Source organism: Hyperolius riggenbachi, chromosome 1 (assembly GCF_040937935.1).
Source record: "Hyperolius riggenbachi isolate aHypRig1 chromosome 1, aHypRig1.pri, whole genome shotgun sequence".
Lineage (NCBI taxonomy): Eukaryota > Metazoa > Chordata > Amphibia > Anura > Hyperoliidae > Hyperolius > Hyperolius riggenbachi.
In genome coordinates this window covers 332,660,559-332,681,943 of record NC_090646.1, presented here as the reverse complement: position 1 = coordinate 332,681,943, position 21,385 = coordinate 332,660,559, and the positions used below count along the sequence as shown (strand labels likewise).

General features: G+C 44.2%; 1 protein-coding gene across 4 annotated transcripts in view; it reads right to left on the bottom strand.

The window, feature by feature from the left end:
• The window catches only part of REX1BD (required for excision 1-B domain containing), a 135,374-nt gene extending 114,725 nt beyond the window's left edge, over positions 1-20,649 (bottom strand). For all 4 annotated transcript variants that reach the window (XM_068233906.1, XM_068233905.1, XM_068233907.1 and 1 more), the window contains exons 1-2: positions 20,560-20,649; positions 5,505-5,587 (exon numbers count right to left, since the gene is read on the bottom strand). In XM_068233906.1, coding sequence (XP_068090007.1) covers positions 5,505-5,587; positions 20,560-20,562 — 86 coding nt within the window. In that variant the 5' untranslated portion in view covers positions 20,563-20,649. The remainder of the gene's footprint in view (positions 1-5,504; positions 5,588-20,559) is intronic.
• Positions 20,650-21,385: the final 736 nt, after the last annotated feature.

The following is a 21,385-nucleotide window of genomic DNA, read 5'->3' as shown; positions in this document are numbered from 1 at the left end:
GTACAGGCCAATCTCCCTGATTAATCAGGATGCTACACTCAAAAATCTTGGCTGGACGATTAGCTAAACAATGCCATGTTTGATACATAAAAAGTATGCTGGTTTTGTAAAAGAGAGAATGGCAGTTAACAATATTAGAAAGATAATGATGGTATCAGAGCAGATGAATGTGAAACCTGATTCCCTCTATTCATTTGATGGCATGGAGTGGGACTGGCTGCTCAGGGTTATGAAGTGGCAGGGGTTGGATGGCCCGTTTCTTAGGGTGGTAGAAGCAATGTATGATAAACCAAGGGTGCAAATAGTAACATGAGATTGTATTTCAAAAAAAATTGAGTTTCAAAAAGGCATCCGTCAGGGATGCCTGTTATCACCACTGCTTTTTGACCAATGGTGACTATGCTTAGGGAAAGAGTAGGAGGGGTATATATAGGGGACATAGAAGTTCAACAAGCAATTTGTGCAGATTATACTGTTTATTAAGCATCCTATTACACAGATTCCAGAAGTTTTAAAGGTGATAAACAAATTTGGGTCCGGGTCGGGTTTTCAGATAAAGAGAGAACTAATGCCCCTAAATAAATCGGCACCTACAAGAGATTGGACAAAATTAGGAGTTAACATAACAACTACACATCTTAAATACTTGAGAATTATAATCCCCATAGATATGACACAATTATATAATTCAAATCTTTCCGATTGTCAAAGAAATTATAAGCCAGGTAGAGAGATGGAAGACACTGCCAATGGGGCTAGCAGGTTGAATAGCACTTATTAAAATCTTTTCAACAGGCTGGCTTCTCTAAGCCCTGTAGACAGTCCCACTCCTCGTAAAAAACATAAAGCTATACAATTGATTGAAAGGGTATAGACAACATTTATATGGAAAAATGAAAAACCTTGAATAGCTTTGTTTAAATTACAGTTGTCAAAGATATGGTGAGGTAATACCCTGCCTAGTATAAGGGACTATAATGTGGAATCCTTGATGAGACGTCTTCGATTGGTTATGAGCAACAAGCTATTTCTCAAATCTGGACATAGAACGAGAAGCAGCTAAACCATGGACCTTGAGTGGTTTAGTGCAGTTTTACCCTCCAGGATACTCTTATGTGTTGGAAAATTGTTAGAAAAAGTATAAACTCCCATGGTTTCTAAATACCTCCCAGTATGGGGAAACCCAGGATATAAATTTAGTGCATATGTTACGGCCAGAACCCGAAGTCTGGCCACTTAGGGTTCTGGCCGGTCAAATCTAGAAGTGGCCAGCTGATGCGGCCAATGTCAGAAATAAACTGTACCTCCGGACTTTGGCCGGCCAGAACGCGTTCTGGCTAAGTGTGGCTGGCCAAGTCCCAAACTGCCGCTCACCTCTCCTCCTCTGCTGCCTCTAGCCAGACCTCACATCAGGATGACCCGGACCGGAGAGGCAAAGCGAGGCAGAGCATTGCACACATGACCCACAAGACGCTTACACTTCCATGCAGAAGTGACGTCATTGCTCACTTCCGCATGTGAAGTGTATGGGTCAGGGCGGGTAGTGTGCGCGCTGCTCTGCTTCTCACCGCCGCTCTGGTCGCCCTGATCTGGGGTCTGGAAATAGCGCCGGCTGCCCCCCCAGTCATGCAGAGCGCACGGCAAAGCAGCCAGAAAAGCCCCCACAGCCATGCAAAACTAACCCAGCATGCACAGTGCCCAGCATATCCCCCCCAGCCATGCAAAACGGCCAGCAAATCCCCTCCAGCCATGCAAAACGGCCAGCAAATCCCCTCCAGCCATGCAAAACGGCCAGCAAATCCCCCCCAGTCATGCAAAGCACCCAGCAAATCCCCCTCCCCCAGCCATGCAAAGCGACCAGCAAATCCTTCCCCCCAGCCATGCAAAGCAGTCAGAAAAGCCCCCACCCCCCACAGCCATGCAAAACTACCCCAGCAATGCACAGTGCCCAGCATATCAAACCCCAGCCATGCAAAAACCCAGCAAATCTCCCCCCCCCCCCAACCATGCAAAGCGCCCAGCAAATCCCCCCGCCATGCAAAGCAGCCAGAAAAGCCCCCACCCCCCACAGCCATGCAAAACTACCCCAGCAATGCAGTGTCCAGCATTTCAGACCCCAGCCAAGCAAAAACCCAGCAAATCTCCCCCCCACAGCCATGCAAATCGTCCAGCAAATCCCCCCCCCCCCCCGCCATGCAAAGTGCCCAGCAAAGGCCCCCCCCCCCCCTCCAGCCACGCATAGCACACAGCAAAGCAACCCCCAGCCATGCATCCCCCCTCTCCCCTGTGTCACCCAACTGCCACAGCAGAGCAGCTAATTTAATAGCACAGGATGTTAATATGTCTGCTCCCAAGAAAGCAGGCTGTAGACACACCGCAGATTTATTGCAGGATTTGTATCAGCTGTAACTAACAAATAGAAAGAAGTTCCGAGTGCCATTCATGGTGCTGGACATGACCTGGGATGCTCTGGGATTTTTGCGTTTTGGACTTTGGCCGACTGACTCTGGCCGGTTCTAGAGCTGGCCGGCCAATGTCAGAAATTCCCAGCATTTTGGACTTTGGCCGACGTCAAATCGGCCAGTTCTAGAAATGGCCGGCCAATTCTAGAATTGGCCGATTTCTGGTTTTGGCCATAACACATACAAAAAAAAGCAGTAGAATGGGAAAAGAAAAGGAATTAAAAAGCTAGGTGATCTCAAAAATTTAAATGAAGGCAAGTGGTTAAAATTCAATGAAGTAAGAGCTAAATTTGGTATACAAGAGGGCGATTTTTTGAGCTATGCACAGTTAAAATCATGGGTGCTCTTGATGGTATTGGATATAAAGGTAATCATGAAAGTCACAGCCTTTGATCGATTGATAAATATAAGTTTCCAAAAGGGGGGACTGTCCTGTATTTATGACTACTTGCAAGAACTAGTGCAACTAAAAGCTGTGTACAGGGTAATGGATTTATGTGAAAATTGCTATTGAGATATAGAAATAGGCGAAAAAAATCTTCAGGGGAATAGACTGATACATAAGTAACGTATATGTATAGAACACCCGCCTTTCTTCATCAGTGCTTCCCTCAGGTCTCTGATGTGTGCTGGAGGTGTCAAAGTGCAAAGGGTACTCTTCTTCACATTTGGTGGGATTGCCAATCAATTGTTCCCTTCTGGACCAGAGTCCAATCATTATTAGCTACTATTGCTAGTGAAAAATTAGAATTTCTACCAGAAGTATTCTTATTACATCTTTCTAGAGAGAGCATGCGTTCATACAAAAAATCTCTTGTCAAACATTTGCTCAATGCAGCCAAGGCATGTATACCTCTCAAATGGAAATCTACTGACCCTCCATCGATCTCCCTTTGGTTCCAAAAGATAGAACAGATTGAAAAAATGGAACAATTACGCCACTCCAGGTTGAAAAATATGTGATTATGTGGGCCCAATGGTTTGACTTCTTAGATAGCCAGGAATATCAAGACTTAATGATAGATAGGCAATCAAGGCCTCCCCTCAATGCACATCTGTGTTTAGGCCCAATTGTTATCCCACCCTCCCAGGTACCATGAAATATATCAAACTTCATTATGGACCTAATTAATAGCTTTAATTTCCGATAATTTACATTCTCTATTAGATTGCTTCTAACTAAGATTGTATCTTCTATGGTCAAGACATATACTATGCAGGTGTTATTATTTTCATTACAATGTGCACAGATGTGTATTCTTTTTATCTCCACTCATCTATATTTCATAATTGAACAACCACCAGCTCTTATGTGAATATATAATTGTGAACAGTTAAGATTTATAGTATAGTACTTTTTATCATTCTGTTTATTATGGGACGCGTTGTCTCTGTTTTCAGTACCATCTTCTGTATTACCTTTGTCCCTTAAGTGTGAAGTCTGTTCTTATCAGAAGATATGTATGTACACAAAATTGTCATGCTCTTGATTATATGTTGAACATACCTGACCATGTATATGTATGTGGTTGTTGCACATCTTCCAATAAAATATAATTGTTTGAAAAAGTAACGTATATACTCGAGTATAAGCCGACCCCCCAACTTTTACCTAAAAAAACAGGGAAAATTGATAGAACCGAGTATAGGCCGAGGGTAGGAAGCGCAGCACCTTCTGTATATCAATATGTTCAATACTTGCATTCCCCCTGCATTTAAATTCAATAACTTGCATCCCCCTACATATGAACATGTGTGACATGTGCATCTGTGTCCCCGCTGCCAAAGCTGTGTGTGACATGTGCAGCTGTGCCCCTCTCCCACCCTGCTGGAGCCGCTGCATTTTAGGCTGTGCTGTCTCCCCCTACCCTCTCCCATCGGAGCTGCGTGCGGTTTCATCAGCAGACCATCCCCGTGCTGGATTGGTGTAAAGCTGTCTGTGTCGGCATGTACCCCCTCACGCCACTGCCACATTTTATGCTCCACTGCTAGGGATCATAGAGACCCGGACGGACAGTGGAGGCGAAAATGAATCCTGGAGTAAGGACTCTGCAAATGCCAGGTAATACAATTTCACACCGCTCCAGCTTGTGGGGTACATGCTTGCAGCAGTGCACAGATGAACACAGCACTGCGGCTGGGGACAACTGAACACGTGGCTGGGGGGAGAGAAATAAATGCAGGCGCAAATAGCTTTCCACACCATGCACAGGTCCAGCGGGGACGGCACACACCACACGCAGCTCAGGGGGAGGGAGAGACAGCACAGTTCCAGCGGGCAGGGGGAGGGCAGCAAAAGTTAACAGCGCACAGCGTAACACACAGCATGCAGCTCCATGGGGGGTACAGCCAGCACTACTTGAGTTAGCGACTGGAGTATAAGCCTAGACCCCCACTTTTAGGACACTTTTTTGGTCCCAAAAACTCGGCTTATACTTGAGTATATATATATGGTATATTAAAATTGCAATTAACCTAGGTAAATAGAGCAAAAATATGCTTTTCATATAAAATATAGACCCCCGCCCCATTATAGTGCCCTTTTGTTCTAAATGTAGATTGGAAAACAAAGGATTAGATCATTGCTTGTGGGAATGCCACATATTAAGCATTATTGGGAAAAAATATATAAATTATGCCAATAAGCTATGTAATAAAAATATAGAAACAGATGAGAGTTATGTATATTTAATTTTTTGCCAAGAAAGATCAAAGATAGGAGAAAGAAACCATCGGTCATGTTCCACATTATTCTTGTTCTAGCCAGACAGTATCTTTTTAAAATGGCTGGAGAATCGGCCAGCAAGGTAAGGAACACCAAAGATAACAGGCTTCTAAGGGATGATCCAGGAGGCTTTGGGCAGAAGCGAGGCAGTGATCTGCGTGGAGGGGGCAGGAGGAAGCCCTAGGTATGTATAAAACTTTTCCCTCTTTTGGTCTTAGGTTTACTTTAAGCATCATAAAAAACAAACCAACCCCTAACATATCTTGCATTTACCACACTGAAAAACAGTAAAAGCAAATACATATGGTAGAACTCACTGTTCAAAAAGACGATAGGTCTCTACACGTTCCTCTTGTAGTTCATAAAACCTCTGTATGAGAAGCTGAAAATCCTTGTCCATCTAGAAGAATGGAAAACGAGGAAATAACAGTTTTTTAATCTGTTCAGTGCTCAAGTGTGTTGGGGATTTCCAATAAAGCAGGAGTACAGACATCATATATAAATCTGTTGATATAACCACCATTGACATTTATGCTCGACCCTGGACTGTGGAGACTAGTCTACCATTATATTTAGACTCCCAGTTAAAGTTAACTGGATCAAAGAAGTGACTACATGTGTTCATCATTGTATGAGAACAAGTCTAAAGGAATGGCATCAACCAACATAATGAAGGAACTGTAAAATCACAAACCATGGTTGCCCAAGAAAGCAACCACTAGAAGCCTGTGTTGGTTATTACCCACCCCCACTTGCGGCGCTGGAGGAATCTTCTTGGTAGTCACACTCTACGGAATATTTGTATGTATCATCATAAAAAAATCAAACTACCAAAAGAGTCCAAATAGATAGAGAGGAAGAGATGCCCAAATGCATAAAATAAGAGGATAAGTGTTGGCTCAACCCCCTCCCCCTATTCCTAATCAGTGTTTATGAAGTATAAATTTATTAAGCACAATAAGAACGTGTTTTTTGCAGTATCGCACCTGGCCAGGATGCGTCACTGTGGTGCTCGTACCATTGGCACTTTCACTGACCTATGGACACGCGTGATACCGCAAAGTATTATTTTATACAATTCTAGGGGCACCTCTTCTTCTCTATACGTATAGTTACCGTACATTTTGGACCATGAGATGCACCGGACCATAAGAAGCACCTAGATTTAGAGAACAAAAATCAGGGGAATTTTTTTTTCTACTAAACTGGGTGTGTCCATGGTGCAGGGGCATCTTGTGGAGCTTTCCTCCCTCTCTCCCCCCCCCCCCCACCCAAGTATTATGTACCCTTGTACCTCACGTCACCCTAGTACATCTTGTGTCCTCCATGTCCTCTCCTCTGCCCCCCCCACCCCCTCCTTCGCCTGTCCCTGTTTCCTTCTTTGTCCCCGTGTACCCTTCTGTCCCCTGACAGTAGAAGCCACATACCTGCAGCTATCTTCTGCCAGGGCGCATTGGGTAGGCATCGGGCAGGCTGCGGCTTCAACAAGAAAGAATCACACGGGGAGCCGAAGGAGAGAGGTTCCAAACATGGCTGCTGCAGATTGGTGAGCAGCCCTGTCAGTCACGGCTGCCGCTAAGTGACTGGCTCCGACGGTCTCTCAGACGGGACAGCTGTGCCATCATTGGGCCAATCACTGAACTCGCTTAGTTCAGTGATTGGCCCAATGACGGCTGTCAGAAAGGAACTGTACAAGACATGACAGCGGACTCAAAGCACTTGGGCTGCAGCCACTAGCGTGCGCTAAGTAGGCAGTAGCAGTGTTAGTCGACGGCGATGTGAGGAAGAGTTAGAAAAGCTCACAGACTTGCTGTAGTCTCAGGCAAGCAGTATATGAAAATAACAAATGAAAATACCTTTGCAAACCAAGCCAGCCAGATAATGAAAATTAATAAAGCAACTGAACCACAGGTACCACAGCACAAATCTTTTTGCATTGCAATTTCCACAGAAAAAAACATTAACTAAAGCTTGAACCAAGCTTTGATTCAGGTTATAATTCATTAAGAACCACAACTAGGAAGGATACCAGTAGTGGATGGTACACCCCAAAAATAATACAAAATAAATCTTATTGAAAAAATCTGTAAACTTTATCAAAAATTTTAAAAAATACCCCAGGCCTATATCCCACAGATACCCCTCAACCCACCAATATAATTCAATAAGCTACATGTTCACAGTAGCCACTGCGTTACGATGCGTGTAACAGCAGGAATGCAAAGGAAGGTGAAAGCAGTGCCACACATTATCTGTGTTTTTGCGTGTTGTGTGTTGCACGCTGAAGCCACTACCCCGCCTCTCCCCCAGCCATTCTGCCACGGCAAGATCGTGTTGCATGCTGGGACAGCCACTACATGGGCTCCCAGAATCAGAAATGGAAACAAAATTGCAGAATGCATTTGCATTTGTTTGATTTTTTCATGCATTTGGATTTTGAAAGATGGGAGCCTGGCGGTGCCTGTGATTAGTGGAGAAGTAGCTAGCTAGTTGTTTTTTATTATTGTGGTTCTTCTTTAAAGTGGACCTGAACTCTTGCACAGGACACAATGAAAACATAACAGAAATGCACCCTGTATGTAAGAGTGTGCAATTGTATGTAAGCCTGTGTAATTCCCCCGCATTTCTCTCGCCCCCCCCCCCCCCCCCCCTTTCTCTTTATTCTCCTTCTAGCTGTGAGGCCTCCTCTCTTCTATCTACTTTTTTTCTCTTTAATATATGCTCTATCTTGAGGGAATTAAGATAAACAATTCCTCTTATGTCCTCTGATACTTTGTTTACTGAGGTTTATACTGTTTTATTATGGTGTTACTAAGATTTTTACCTTGAAGAGTACACCTTCCTACGATGTAACTTTCCTGTATGTTCTACCTGTATGTTAACCCATTTATCTATTGTGCAGCGCTGCGTAATATGTTGGCGCTTTATAAATACAATAAATAATAATAATAACTTTTTCGAAATGATAGATGAAAATGACATTAAAGTTAAAATGTTCATGTTAAAATTCAAGTTCAATAAAAACAGTGTTACCAAAAAAAGAAAGTTGAGGAGTCGGAGTCAGGGCAATTTTTGGGTACCCGGAGTCGGGAGAAAATGCACCGACTCCTAATGAATTTAAACTGTAATTAAAATAGAAAATATGATAAAATGTTCTATTTCTCAGATTAGGCCCCGTTCACACTGCACGCGTTTCCAGCCGCGTTTTGGAAACGCGTGCAGGTGGCCAACACGCACGACATCAGACATTGCATAGAGTGCAATGTCTGATGTTCACACTGCATGCGTTCCGGACCTGTGCGGTCCGGGAACGCATGCTGCACGCATTTTTTTTTGTAAAAACGCATGGCTGTCCCATTCACTTTTCAGTGATGGGATCAGCCACGCAACGCACACAAACGCGGATGGCGTGCGTTCGTACGCGTTGCGGTCCGCACGCATGGCCATCCGCGTTTGTGATGTGAACGGGGCCTAATAGTCCTCATAAATAATTTATATATACAGTAATAGCTGTGCTTAGTCCACAAAAATGAAATAAACCAATCAAAAAATAATTACTTGTGCTGCTTCAATAAAGCAGTCCCCGTATTTTTATACATATCTGATTGTGACTGTATATATGATGTGTACACAGGAATCTTTTATATATACTGTGACGTATGCGCTTTCACCCACCAATTCCTGTTCCCTTTGCTGCAGTTTACCATTCAGCCTCAGACCCTGAGGGAATCCTGAAGGCAGTCAGCACTGCAGGCAAAGTAACTTTTTGGATTGGTTGGTGAGTCCACACAGTCCAATTTCGATTGCATATACAATCGATACAATCTGGGCTCTCATATAGAGGCCAGGTCGCAGCCACCAATCCGCAATAAAGCATGCGAATGTGCTAAGTCTAAAGGTGGCCATACATGATACAATTTTTCAATTAGATAATTTAGTTTGATTATTCCGTTAGATCGAATATAAAGATTTTTCCAGCATGTCCGATCATTTTTCCCGAAAAAACAGGATTATCGTTTTCGAATTTCTTGATCGAAAACATTTTTTTTTCAACTTTCATTCAATTCGATCATTTACATCGAATAAACGGGAAAATCGAACGTTTTTATTGTACCGTGTATGGCCACCATAACTCTAGCCAAATCCTGTAGGAAAAAGGGTTAATTTGACAACCTTTCTAGAGATAGGAAAAATAACAATATTAATATAATATTAACATTGTTATGGTAACGTTTCTCTCTTTGAAGATGTGAATTATTTTTGCAGAGATTTTTCAGAACAGCACTTAGATGAACGATTTTTAATCGTTTATTTAAATAAATAATACAGAACTAAATATAGCAATAGAAACAAATCGATACAGAAATAATAAGGGTTCAATATGAAAATAGTAGCTGATTACAGTCTGAGCAGTTTGTCAAGTTACCGTGTCCTTTGCGATAATACGTCCAACAGAAGATATGAAGTCCAAGTTCTGTGGAATGGATAGAAGTCCTTTGATAGAATGTAAGGCCAATCCTTTAATGGTATGGATAGCTGGACGAAAGACTCTCTCCTGTGTCCAGCAGTGTTGTTTTAACTCTTCCTCTGCCAGAGGGCAGAGTTGTAAAAGAGCTGGTGGGGTTTGGCTTCTCCCGCCCTTTGTCATGACAAGCGGAAAGAATATGCAATAACTGGAATGGTCATAGCTCGGCGACAGCCGACCAAAACCTGCAGCGAGTGACATGGGCACGCTTCTAGCATTCTCTGTGTCACACAGATACCAAACATGTGCGTCTTGGGGTATTCCAAGGCGGATCACACTGTTGCTTGCTTTCGGAGGGTGGTGGGAACATGCTGAGTGATTCCACCACACACAAATCATTTCTAATAATTGTCTGCTAATTTTGAAATGGCTAGCAGACCGAAAACTGATTAATTTAGTAAAATGTCTGAATTATTCTTTCATATCAAGGTAAATTAAAAGTCATTTCTCTATACTGGTTCAGGCTACGTGCAGGAATGTGAATGGGTCCTAATGAGTTTATGAGGAGGTCTGTTCTCCTCCATGCATCACCTTATCTTTAAAACTAGGATGGGGAAACTTCCTGGAGAGCTTTATTGCCCCCCTGATAGATAACTTTTTTTTCCTGTGTGGATGGTCTGGTTTTAGGGTAAATGGCTTCTCTCAGTAAGTACAAACAAACACTCACATCCCCCCCCAGTGCAGGGGTTGTGAGATGGAAGCACACTCATTTTCTAAAAGCTGGCTAATTAATGTAAAGGGGTACTCCAGATCATATTTTGTGCGCATTTTTGTATGATTGCGCAGATTGCGTGGTTCTGCTGGTGAACCCGACCGTCACATATACTAAATAACATCTTTACTGTAAGAATAAAGCCTGATGTGTAGCTGTGTCACTAATAGAGATGGTCAATGAGATGGAAATAATTCTGCGCTGATGCTGGTTTATGCAAATGTATGCACTCCCTTTGCTCATGAAATAATTTGATATGTTAAAATTTGGTTTGGTGACTACGAATTAAAGGGTACCTGAGACGGATGAAAAGAAAAGTTTTATACATACCTGGGGCTTCCTCCAGCCCCCTTTAGGCTTATCCAGTCGCTGTCCTCCACCACCACCTGGATCTTCTGCAATGAATCCCGGTAATTCAGCCAGTCAGCGCAGTCTGGCCGTGTGCCGCTCCCACAGCCAGGAACGTTCTGCACCTGCGCAATAGTGCTGCGCAGGTGTAGTACGCTCCCGGAGGCGGAGTGTGTGCATGCGCACTACGCCAAACTGGCTCAAGTACCTGGACCCATAGCAGAAGATCCAGGTGGCGGAGGAGGACAGTGAGGGACTGATTAGCCTGAAGGGGGCTGGAGGAAGCCCCAGGTATGTATAAAGCTTTAATTTCATCTGTCTCATGTTTTCATCTGTCTCATGTTTACTTACACAGTAGTACTATACTCTACATATGCACTCCCCACAGAGCTGCAGGGAATCCACTGAGATTGTTGTGCACATTGAACACAGAGGTGTTGTCTATCACCCATAAACCGGGTTCAGATTGTACATGAAGAATGTATAATAGAGGAAGAATAGCTTCATTCTCCTGCAGAGTACCTGCACATCATTCTTACATGTACCCACTGTACATTTCCTAGGGCCTGATAGATGTTCTTTGTTCCTGTCTTCTACAAGTACTCTTACCAAGGACTAGTTTAAGTCTATGACTAAAAGTATTGGAGGCAGAAGAGCAGCCTGCTAGCCAGGTAACTGGTATTGATTAAAAGGGAATAAATATGGCAGCCTCCATATCTCTCTCACTTCAGTTGTATTTTAAAATTCCTAAGCATTAGCAGTTAAGAGATGCATTTCATGTTACATACTTTCATTCAACAAAATTGTAATATGCAAATTAGAGGAGTCAGAGTCGAGGAGTCGGTGGAATCCTAACCTGAGGAGTCGGAGTTGGTGGATTTTTGTACCGACTCCACAGCCCTGGTATCAGCTGTAACAAAGAAATGCTTTTTGTTTAAAGGTTATTATGCTGTTGTGTATCTTTTATGCTGGGAATACACGGCTCGATTCTGAGCCATTTAGATGGCTCGATAGATAATTTCCAACATGTCCGATCTCCAGCCCTATCGTTTTGCCGCTCGATTCTGCATTAAGGGCAATGCAAATAGATAAGAAAAACTAGTGGAAGATAAGAGAATCGCCTGAGGAATCGAGTGGGAAATCGATCAAGCGGGAGAATCGAGCGATAAAATCGAGCCGTGTATGCCCAGCATTAGAGCACAGGAGTTCTGAGTTCAGGTCTGCTTTAAGTGTCTACTCCTGTTTTTGTATTTGCCCCAGTTATCTCCTGCAAATAAGACTTTAATCTAAACGTTGTTTCACTTTGCAGGCTAAAGCCCCATACACACTCAACAGCGGTCTTTTAGGCTCTTACAACTTTTCGGAAAATGAAAAATCGATAGGAAAATCAATAAGAATTCAGATCAGACATGTTGGAAATAATCGATCTTGCAGGTAAATCTGCCAGAAAAATGTATGGTGTGTACTTAGCATTACACACACATCCTACAAAAAACAAACGACAGATGTCCCGGAAACTACCTTACCGGCATTGAAAAGACGTTGTTTACGCACACTGATATTGCAAGCAACCAAATAATTTAAGTACTGCGTGTGCAAGCGGAAATTGCACTATGCACGACATGTCCGCATTCAATAGAACAATGTTGTTGAAAGGACATTGTACAGTCGTGGCCGACTTCACAATATCTGTCCAACAGTTGTCTGAGTTGATCAGCCAGATGGATTGGGCAAAATGTCTTTTTGTTGGTCGATTGCAGTTGTCATTTGGCTACATTTTTGTATGCGATTATAGTCCAATACAGTAAAATCTATTGTTTGTTGGATGTTTCAATTGACTTTAGTTTGGCGTGTGTACACAGCTTAAGATAATAATCCTTTACAATTATAAAGGACTATTATCCTAAGGACAATGGAACACAAGCGACTTAGCAGCTGAAGGCTAGCTTCACTCTTGGGCGTTGAGTTGCACATCCTGTGAAAACAGGATTGCAACACAACGTAGGGGAAAAGTCACATTTTGCATTACACGTGCAATGCGACATATACAGTGAAGCATACTTTTTATGTACTGTATGCCTCACTGTATGTGTCGCATTGCATGTATAATGCAAAATGTGACTTTTTCCGTCTGTTGCAACTATAAACACGACCAGTGAAGTTTTTCAAATGCATTCCATGGCTAAAGCGCATATGTGAATGTATCATTACTAAATATTTGCATTTGCTATATATTGTTATTATATTGTATAATATATATTATTATATTGCCCATGTAACGTCTCAGTGTAAAAGTAGCCTAAAGGTCAAAAGATTTTACAGTGTAAATTGTCATTACAGTACATGATTGTTTGCTGGCTGTTCTGTCCCAGTCTTGCACGGAACTCATGATGTCAATGCAGAAAATGAGTGCTTTTGCTTAAAAAATACACAATTTTGAATGAGTAAATGTTCTACTGTGCAAGCAAATCATACCTTCTCTGTGTTGCTTTACTAATGTAGTAGATTACTTCTCATAAACCAAAACAAGCCCTCATTTGAATTAAGAACCACACAATTTCTAAAGGCTGAACAGCAAAACAATAAACAGTGTCTGAGCAGAGCAGTGAAAGAGAAGGTTGCATCACCATCTACTGGAATGATAGGGATATGTCTACCCACTTACAAAGATACTTTTCATTTAAATTCAATATTGACATGACTCATCTTTATTGTATAAAACCATTTTACAGGCCCATATTTAATACGGTAAGTAAAAATGTGACCAAACAACAAAATCTGTAGATAGATTCTGCAGCATAGATCAGAGCCAAAATCTAATAGATTTAAACAAAAACAGCTATATGCATTGCAGTTTTTTACTCTATAAAGTGATTGCTACATAAATAACTGCTGCTGCTACTACTACATAGGATTTTTTATAAAATAAAAAACTGGCTAAACACTCTTAAAGGAAACCTGAAGATAAGTGTTTCACTTACCTGGAGCTTCTGCCAGCCCTCTGCAGCCGCCCTGTGCCCGCGCTAATATCAAACAACCCTCTGGTCCCCCGCCGTGGCTAAATTTCGGTATCGCTGACTTGCAAGTATGTGTTCGTCCTCTCTTGCGCTCCCGTCACCGGGAGCATCCAGCATAGGCGCAGTACAAAAATACCTTGTACTGTGCAGGACGGTACTGACGACAGGAGCATGAACGGGGACGCATGCAGCCATGGCCGTGCAGGCACAGTGGCTGTCAACTTGCAAGTTGCCGATACCAAAACTTAGCTGCAGTGTGGCAGATGCAGGGGGCTGACAGAAGCCCCAGATAAGTGAAACTTTTTTTTTTAAGTATCTTCAGGTTTCCTTTAATATTTACAGGAGTCCTCAGCTCACCTGTTATGGTGCTTATCCAGCAATAATAGTGCTATTTTAATAGTACTAATTAAAAAAGTTTGCAACAAAGGGCAGAGCTACTACTCTGTACTAATGGTTATTGTTCTGTAAAGAAATACATACTAAATGTACTTGAGTGTAAACAGAGATTTTTTTCTTTCAAAATGCTCTCCAAAATAACTTGGTTTATATTTGGGTTTAATATCAGCAGGGATCTGCTCATGGTAACAGAGGCCAATGTTCTACAATATTCTGATTTTGCGTGACCTCTCAGCGGCTTTTGACACAGTTGATCATTAAATCTTGCTCAACAGGCTACAAATAGAAGGTAAAGGTAGCCATACATCTAGCAATGATGGGTAGATTCGAACAGGAGACAAATCTCTCTCTAATTGAATCTGAGAGAGATCTGTCGGCTGCCCATACACCGCAAGCCGATTCCCGATCAATTTCATGCTGAAATTGATCAGGATCCGGCATTGGGACGCCATATCCGACCTCCTTGCCTCTATCCCCATAATGTTAAATGCCCAGTGCAAGTTACACATTACCTGTCTGCAGCCTCCGCTTGTTCCCGCTAGCCCCTGGTGCACTCTGTTCTTCATACAGGCTCGCCATGTGGTTGCCTAGTAACGGGGCCGCATTTGTGACCTGACGTCATACGTACGTCCTTAATAGGAAACCACGTGGGGAGGAGCGCATACCCGGAGTCAGCGGAGGACAAGCGAAGGCTGTGGACAGGTAATGCATAACTTGCACTGGGCACCACAGGATTACTTGAGTTCGATCGTCCCAGAATTGCACGCCGTTACCAACACGCACCTGTTCGAGCAAGTTGGCCAACATCTTGCAGCTTGTGCGATCGACTTATGCAACCAATTTCGCCATGAAATCGGTCGCATTGCCGGTCAGGCATGCACTTGGTAGTACCGATTTTCATCCGATTCAATTATAATAATCGAATCGGATGGTCATTTGGCCGCCAAGTCGGCTGATATATGGCTATCTTTAGTTCTCCAGTGTTTCAACTCCTTCCTGTCTGGCAGAACCCAAAGGGTATCCTTGGGGTCCTTCCTCTCCAACCTTGTACCACAAAAATATGGTGTACCCCAGGGTGCGATACTATCCCCTCTGCTGTTTACCATATACTGTATATTCTGTGTCATTGATGCCGGGTGATCCGCCCTATCCTGTTACCGCCTCTCAGATGCTGATGACTGTAGTGAAGCGGCGCAGGCGCACGTGTGAGATCTGAGAGGCAGAGAAGGGGGTAAATAGGATACAAAGGCGAGCCAGATGGGTGAAATAGGCATGTTTTATGGGTACAGTGCGATCTATTCTTTCATACCGCTCTGATAATTTTTATACAGCGAGAATATCCCAAACTCTGTATTTTAACTGGAAAAGTTGGGGGGTCTTATACACCCAATCGTCGTGTATGCCGGAATACACGGTACATGCTGCTACTTGGAAAATCGTTCAAAAACAAGGCCGGATATATTGCTATGCCAATGACACCCATCTTTATTTAACATTCAAACCTGGCGTCACAGACCCTACCTCACAAACAAACGCGTGCTTAGCTAAGCTTCAGTAGTGAATGAAAAATAAATGGCTAAAACTAAATGTTGACAAAACCAAGGTTCTGGTTATCGGAGGTCAGCGCACAACAGCAAAGCAGCTCATGTCTCAGGTCAGAGTTTGTGCCCAGCCTGGGTGTCATTAGCTCAGTCTGAGGGGAAGTAGAGCAGCAAAAAAGGACAACCCAGCATGCCCTGCAACTTCCTTTTTTGTGTACTAAACTTAGTGTGTACCAAATAAGAGTCAGGTAAACTGGGGAATGATCATTTATCAACAAGAAAAGGAATAATGATTTTAACTTTTGGATTGCCTGGTTAGCATCTCTATTACTTGTTTACCAGTTAAAAATAAAGAATTGATTTTTGATTTTATGCCCGACAGTTACGCTTTAAGGCTTCTTGCACACAGGGACGTTACAGGCGCACGTTAGTGCAGCCTGTAACGCACCCCCAACGCACAGCAATGTAACACAAGTGGGCTGTTCACACTGCCCACGTTGCGTTACATTGTAACGCAGCAAAGTGCTGCATGCTGTGCGTTCTACGCGGCTAAGTCGCGTTAGACTGTATGCACATGCTCAGTCATGTTGGGGAGGAGGGGAGAGCGGTTGGGCACATGGCTAATTAAAGGGAACCAGAGATGAACGATTCACACAAAATAAACATATCAGTTGATAGCTTGTAAAGAATAAATGCTCTACCCGATAATTTCGCCACTCTGGTGTGTCTTTTTGAGTGCTTTTTATCCATTATTGCTCCAGGAAATATCCAATATGGCCGCCGGCTCATATTCCTTCTGTTTCCAGGTTATGAGGTGTTCTGGATGTGCTGTCTAGGCTATATGAGACTATAGACAAGAAGGGCTGCTGTAGGCTTTCATCTGTGTGCTTTCAACTTCATATTCTGGTATGCTTTGTGGCTGCCTGTAGGAAGTGTCTCTCATAGTAATGAAACTGCATACAGTAGATAATAATGACAGGCTGCACAGACAGAGCACGCAGATCACACAGCCACACTTGTCTGTTAGACAGAGATTTTTCCTGCAGCAGCTCCTCCCATGTAATCACAGCTCTCAGCATGTAAAGCATGAAATTTGAGCCAGGAGGGGGAAGGCTTGGGCTTGAAAAGACTTCACAGAAGAGTGACTCAGCTATAATGATTCCAGGTCAAACCTCGACTGAATAGTCGGTGGATTCTTATCACAGTTGATAACAGATAGATTAGACTGAGAAGAATACAACTAAAAGCAGGGTAGGTGTTTACTGTCATGTTCCCACTGATAAATGTAATAAAATACATGAGGGTGCTTCGTCTCTGGTTCTCTTTAATATTCACTGCACTCAGTGACGTGCAGTGTTTACTTCCTGGAGCAGCCGCTCTGTGCGGCGATTGGCCGGGCGGGACCACGTGATGGAGCGTGAGGAGCCGCGGCTGCGCAGTACGCATGGATGCTAGTGCGGCTGCGCAGCCTTTAGCCCTCCTCCAGCCACGTACTGGGTCCTTGCATTCTCCTGAGCGTACGTCGGGCGCAGTGATGTGAGCGCACCCGACGTACGCTCAGGAGGATGCCGGGACCCAGTACACTGCTGGAGGCGGGCTAAAGGCTGCGCAGCCGCACTAGCATCCATGCGTACTGCGCAGCCGCGGCTCCTCTCGGCGGCCATCTTAGAGGTGGAATAGCGCACGACCCGTGCGGTGGGGTCGGCACCCGACCTGGGGGCATTGCAATAGATACATTGGCGACGGAACGGAGGGGAGGGCACGGAGGGTCTCCGCCTTGGATTTAAAAATGATACAGGTAAAAAAATGTTTTTGTCTATTTGGCCTCGGAAGTCCTTTAACCAGTTCAGGACCGTGGGCTTACCCCTAGTGACCAGGCTATTTTTTTACAATTTAGTGCTCTGCAGCTTTAATAGCTCACGGCATAGCCATACAACTTAGCACACAAGGTATTCCCCCCTCCCTTTTTTTTCTGCCCACCAACACAGATTTCTGTTGGTGGGCTCTGATTGCTGCTGGCATGTTTGTTTATTTTTTTGTTTTTTTTTAATACAATTTCTCTATTTTTTTTTTGTTACACCCCTCCCTCCCCCAGCCAATCAGGGTGATCCTCTCTCATAGGCATCAGCCTATGAGAGGAGATCGCGATCGAAGCCTCTCTAGGGGACAGCAGAGTGACACGGCTGTCCCCAGTACAGCGCTGCAGTACTGTATATTGTAAATAGACAGTCTGCTAGCGGCGATCACCACTGGTAAACTGATGATGAAGGGGGGATGCATGCGCATCGGCGCGCGCGATCTCTGTAAACCCCGCCCCAGGACGTGATGCCTGTTGGTGTTAGGCAGTCCTGGGGCTGCCACCTTCCTGACGCCTATCGGCGTTAGGCGGTTGGGAAGGGGTTAAAGAGAATACGAGCTGGCGTAAATTTGTGATTAAAAACATACTACCTGATCGAGGGGGCAAGCTCGATCAGGGAGTGTCCATCCTCAATGCTTCCGACCCCTAAAGCCTGTAGCAACTAACTTTCTCTTTCAGGGGTCACAACACTGCATATAAAGCTCTGTGCTCTCATCCAAGCAGCACAGAGCTCAGAAATGTGAGGATTAGGCGGCAAAGGGCCATTAAGAGGATGGAGGCTGCATTCCTGTTACCCAGAGTGGGCACTTTTTCCTCAAGACAAGCACTCCGACAAGCTGCATGTCAGCAATTTTGGGGAGGGGGGTCGCAGCACGGAGCAGGGGAGCGGAGTGGACACAGAGGCATGGCATTGAACAGGGAAGATGCCTTTGTGTCCCATATGCCCCCCCCCCCCCCCCTTGAATCCGCCTGGGGTACACCTTATAAAGGGGAGTGCCACCAATAAGGCTACATTCACAGTGATGCATTGCGGTGCATGTAATTCAGCTTTCCGTATTGCAATACACCACCTATACTATGTTTACGGTTCAGTGGGTGCCAGTTTAATGGCTTGTGGCATGCCATTAAATGCAGTGCGCTACTGCAAAATGGGCATGCATTAACAGTAGCAGTACTTTTCATTGACTATATGCGATGCAACACGCTGATAATGTGCAGCACTACTTTCCTGTTGTGTTTCTGCTTTTACAAGGAATGCAACCCCCACTGTGAACCTAGCTAAAGCTCAGAATACAATATCGGATACCTTCAAGGACAACTGTAGTAAAATGTATATGGAGGCTGCCATATTTATTTCCTTTTAAGCAATGCCAGTTACCTAGCTGTCCTGCAGATCCTCTACTTCTAATATTTTTAGCCATATACCCTGAACAAGCTTGCAGCAGATCAGGTGTTTCTGACATTTTTGTTAGATCTGACAAGATTAGCTGCCTGCTTGTTCCTGGTGTGATTCAGACATTACTGCAGCCGAATAGACCAGCAGGGCTACCAAGCAACTGGTATTGCTTTAAAGGAAATACATATGGCAGCCTCCATATTATTCCTGCTTCAGTTGTCCTTTAAGAGAGGTAAGCCTCAGGATCTTATTGAGGATTCCCTTGCTGATCTCAAGCCCCCTGTTGCTGAGCGTGGCACCCCTTCACATCAGCTCTTTTTCCTAAAGTGGTGCCATGCAGTAGGCGAGTGAGCCCACCTGCTAATGCGCGGTAGCATGAAGCCCGCAGCTCCAGCTTACTGCGCATGCAGGGGCGGACTGGGTTGGCTATTGTGCGGCCAGGCTCGAGGAAGAAAAGCTTTGCGCGACCAGGCTGGAGGAATAAAAGCTGTGTGGCCCCGATGCGATCTTCTGGGGGGGGAAGCTTGCGCTGAGCAACGGGGGACTTCTGAGCAGGAAGGAATGCCTCAATAGGATCCTGGGTACATCTCTCTAGGTAAGCATCTAATGTTGTACCCAAGCTTCAGTTAGGGTACTCTTTAAAGGCATTGGGATTCAGTAAAAAATAAAATAAAAAAATAAAAAAAAAAACACCTAAGGAGAGGGGAGGCTCTGGGTCCTATAGAACCTTCCCTCTCCTATCCCGGTGTCCCCTGGGTGCAGCACTAGCTTCCCCATTTGAATCATACTCCTCACTAAGAAAGGTGGCTCCATACTGACTGCACGAGAGAGGGCGCTCATAAGTGCGCAGTATAGAGCGGCCCATGTTCAGGAGCACTCAAGCTCCCGAAGCCTCCCTTGGGTGGCAGAGACAGCAGTATTTGACAAAATCGGTCAGATACTACTACGGGGGCGCCAGCGCTGCAACAGGGACCAGGAAAGGAGCAGGAAGGCTCTATAGGACCTAGAGCCTTCCCTCTCCTTAGGTAAGTATCTGGCTTTTTTTTTTTTTTACCAGGTTCTCAATGACTTTAAACAGATGGCCAACACACCCATCCAAAAGGGTCATTATAAAAGCTGTATACAATTTAAAAATATATTAGTGATTAAATAAATTCATTCCACCAAGAAACGTGAATAACAGTTGCAAAAATGATCGTTTACAAGAAAAACATCACTATTTATTAAAATAATTTGACTAGTGCAGGAATGTAATATGCAACAGATGATAACACCACAAGCGAATTAATCTAAAACTAATTAAAATGTATCAGTGACAGGCTCACAACTACAAGACATCAAGTGAAAGATTTCGGAATGAGACTGAAAGCAATAAAATAAAAACTGGTTAGAAACCTGTGAGGCTTCTATCGCTGAACTGTAAACAACTTCTATGACAGAGAGGCAAATACAGGTAGGTGAGTCAGCTCGTGTATGGCTACAGACAGTGACTGAAGAAGCAGCCACTCCGGGTCTTGCTCGGTGAGAACACACAAGTTACACATACAGCAAGCACAGAACTACCGGTACTTATGATTACCATATTAACTGCACGTGTATATCAGCTTCCCAGTTCCCAGCAGCCTCCGAGCGTCAATGCTCTGCTGCAGTGTTTACACCATAGAGTGAGATCATTACACTTCCAGTGCGGTACAGTAACTCGGTTATGGCTCGCAAGCTCCATCTAGCGTCATGGACGTCTCATAACAACTAATGAACTGATCTTCTGCAGTCTAGTACAGTATTCCATTTTTTTTATTCTAACATAAAGTGCTACGGTTTTATATAACGCACTACAAAATTGATGGTTTTAATATTTGCTAGAGATGGTCAATGAGGAATTACTTCCAGAGGCAACATATTGGGAGCATTATCATGAAGTACATAGGGAATAACTTAGGCCCGGTTCACACTTGCGGTTCTCTGCCAAACGGACCGGATGACCTGACCGGATCCGGACCGGATCCGGATTGGAACCGTACGGTTCTGATCCGGATCCGGTCAGGTTGCATCAGGTGTTCATCAGGATGCGATCCGGATCCGTTTGGCAAAAGATAGTAGAAATAGAATAAAAATGTTGGGGTCTGGGAGGTCAGCAGGCCCTCCGCTGTTTAGCACTCACCTCCACCTCCGACATACTGCCAACATCTCCAGCACGTTTAAAATCACTGCTGCTCCACTCCAAAATGCTTGCCCATGTGTCCCCATCCAAAATCGCCGCTTCAATACGCGTAGGAAGTGGGGTAGAACATCCGGATTTTTAGCCAGTGTGTTGTGCGCTCTCCGGTTCTCATTGGTTTGTATTGGCTGGATGGTGCAGTCCGGCTCCGCTCCGGATACGGCTGCCGGAGGAGCCGAACCAAAAA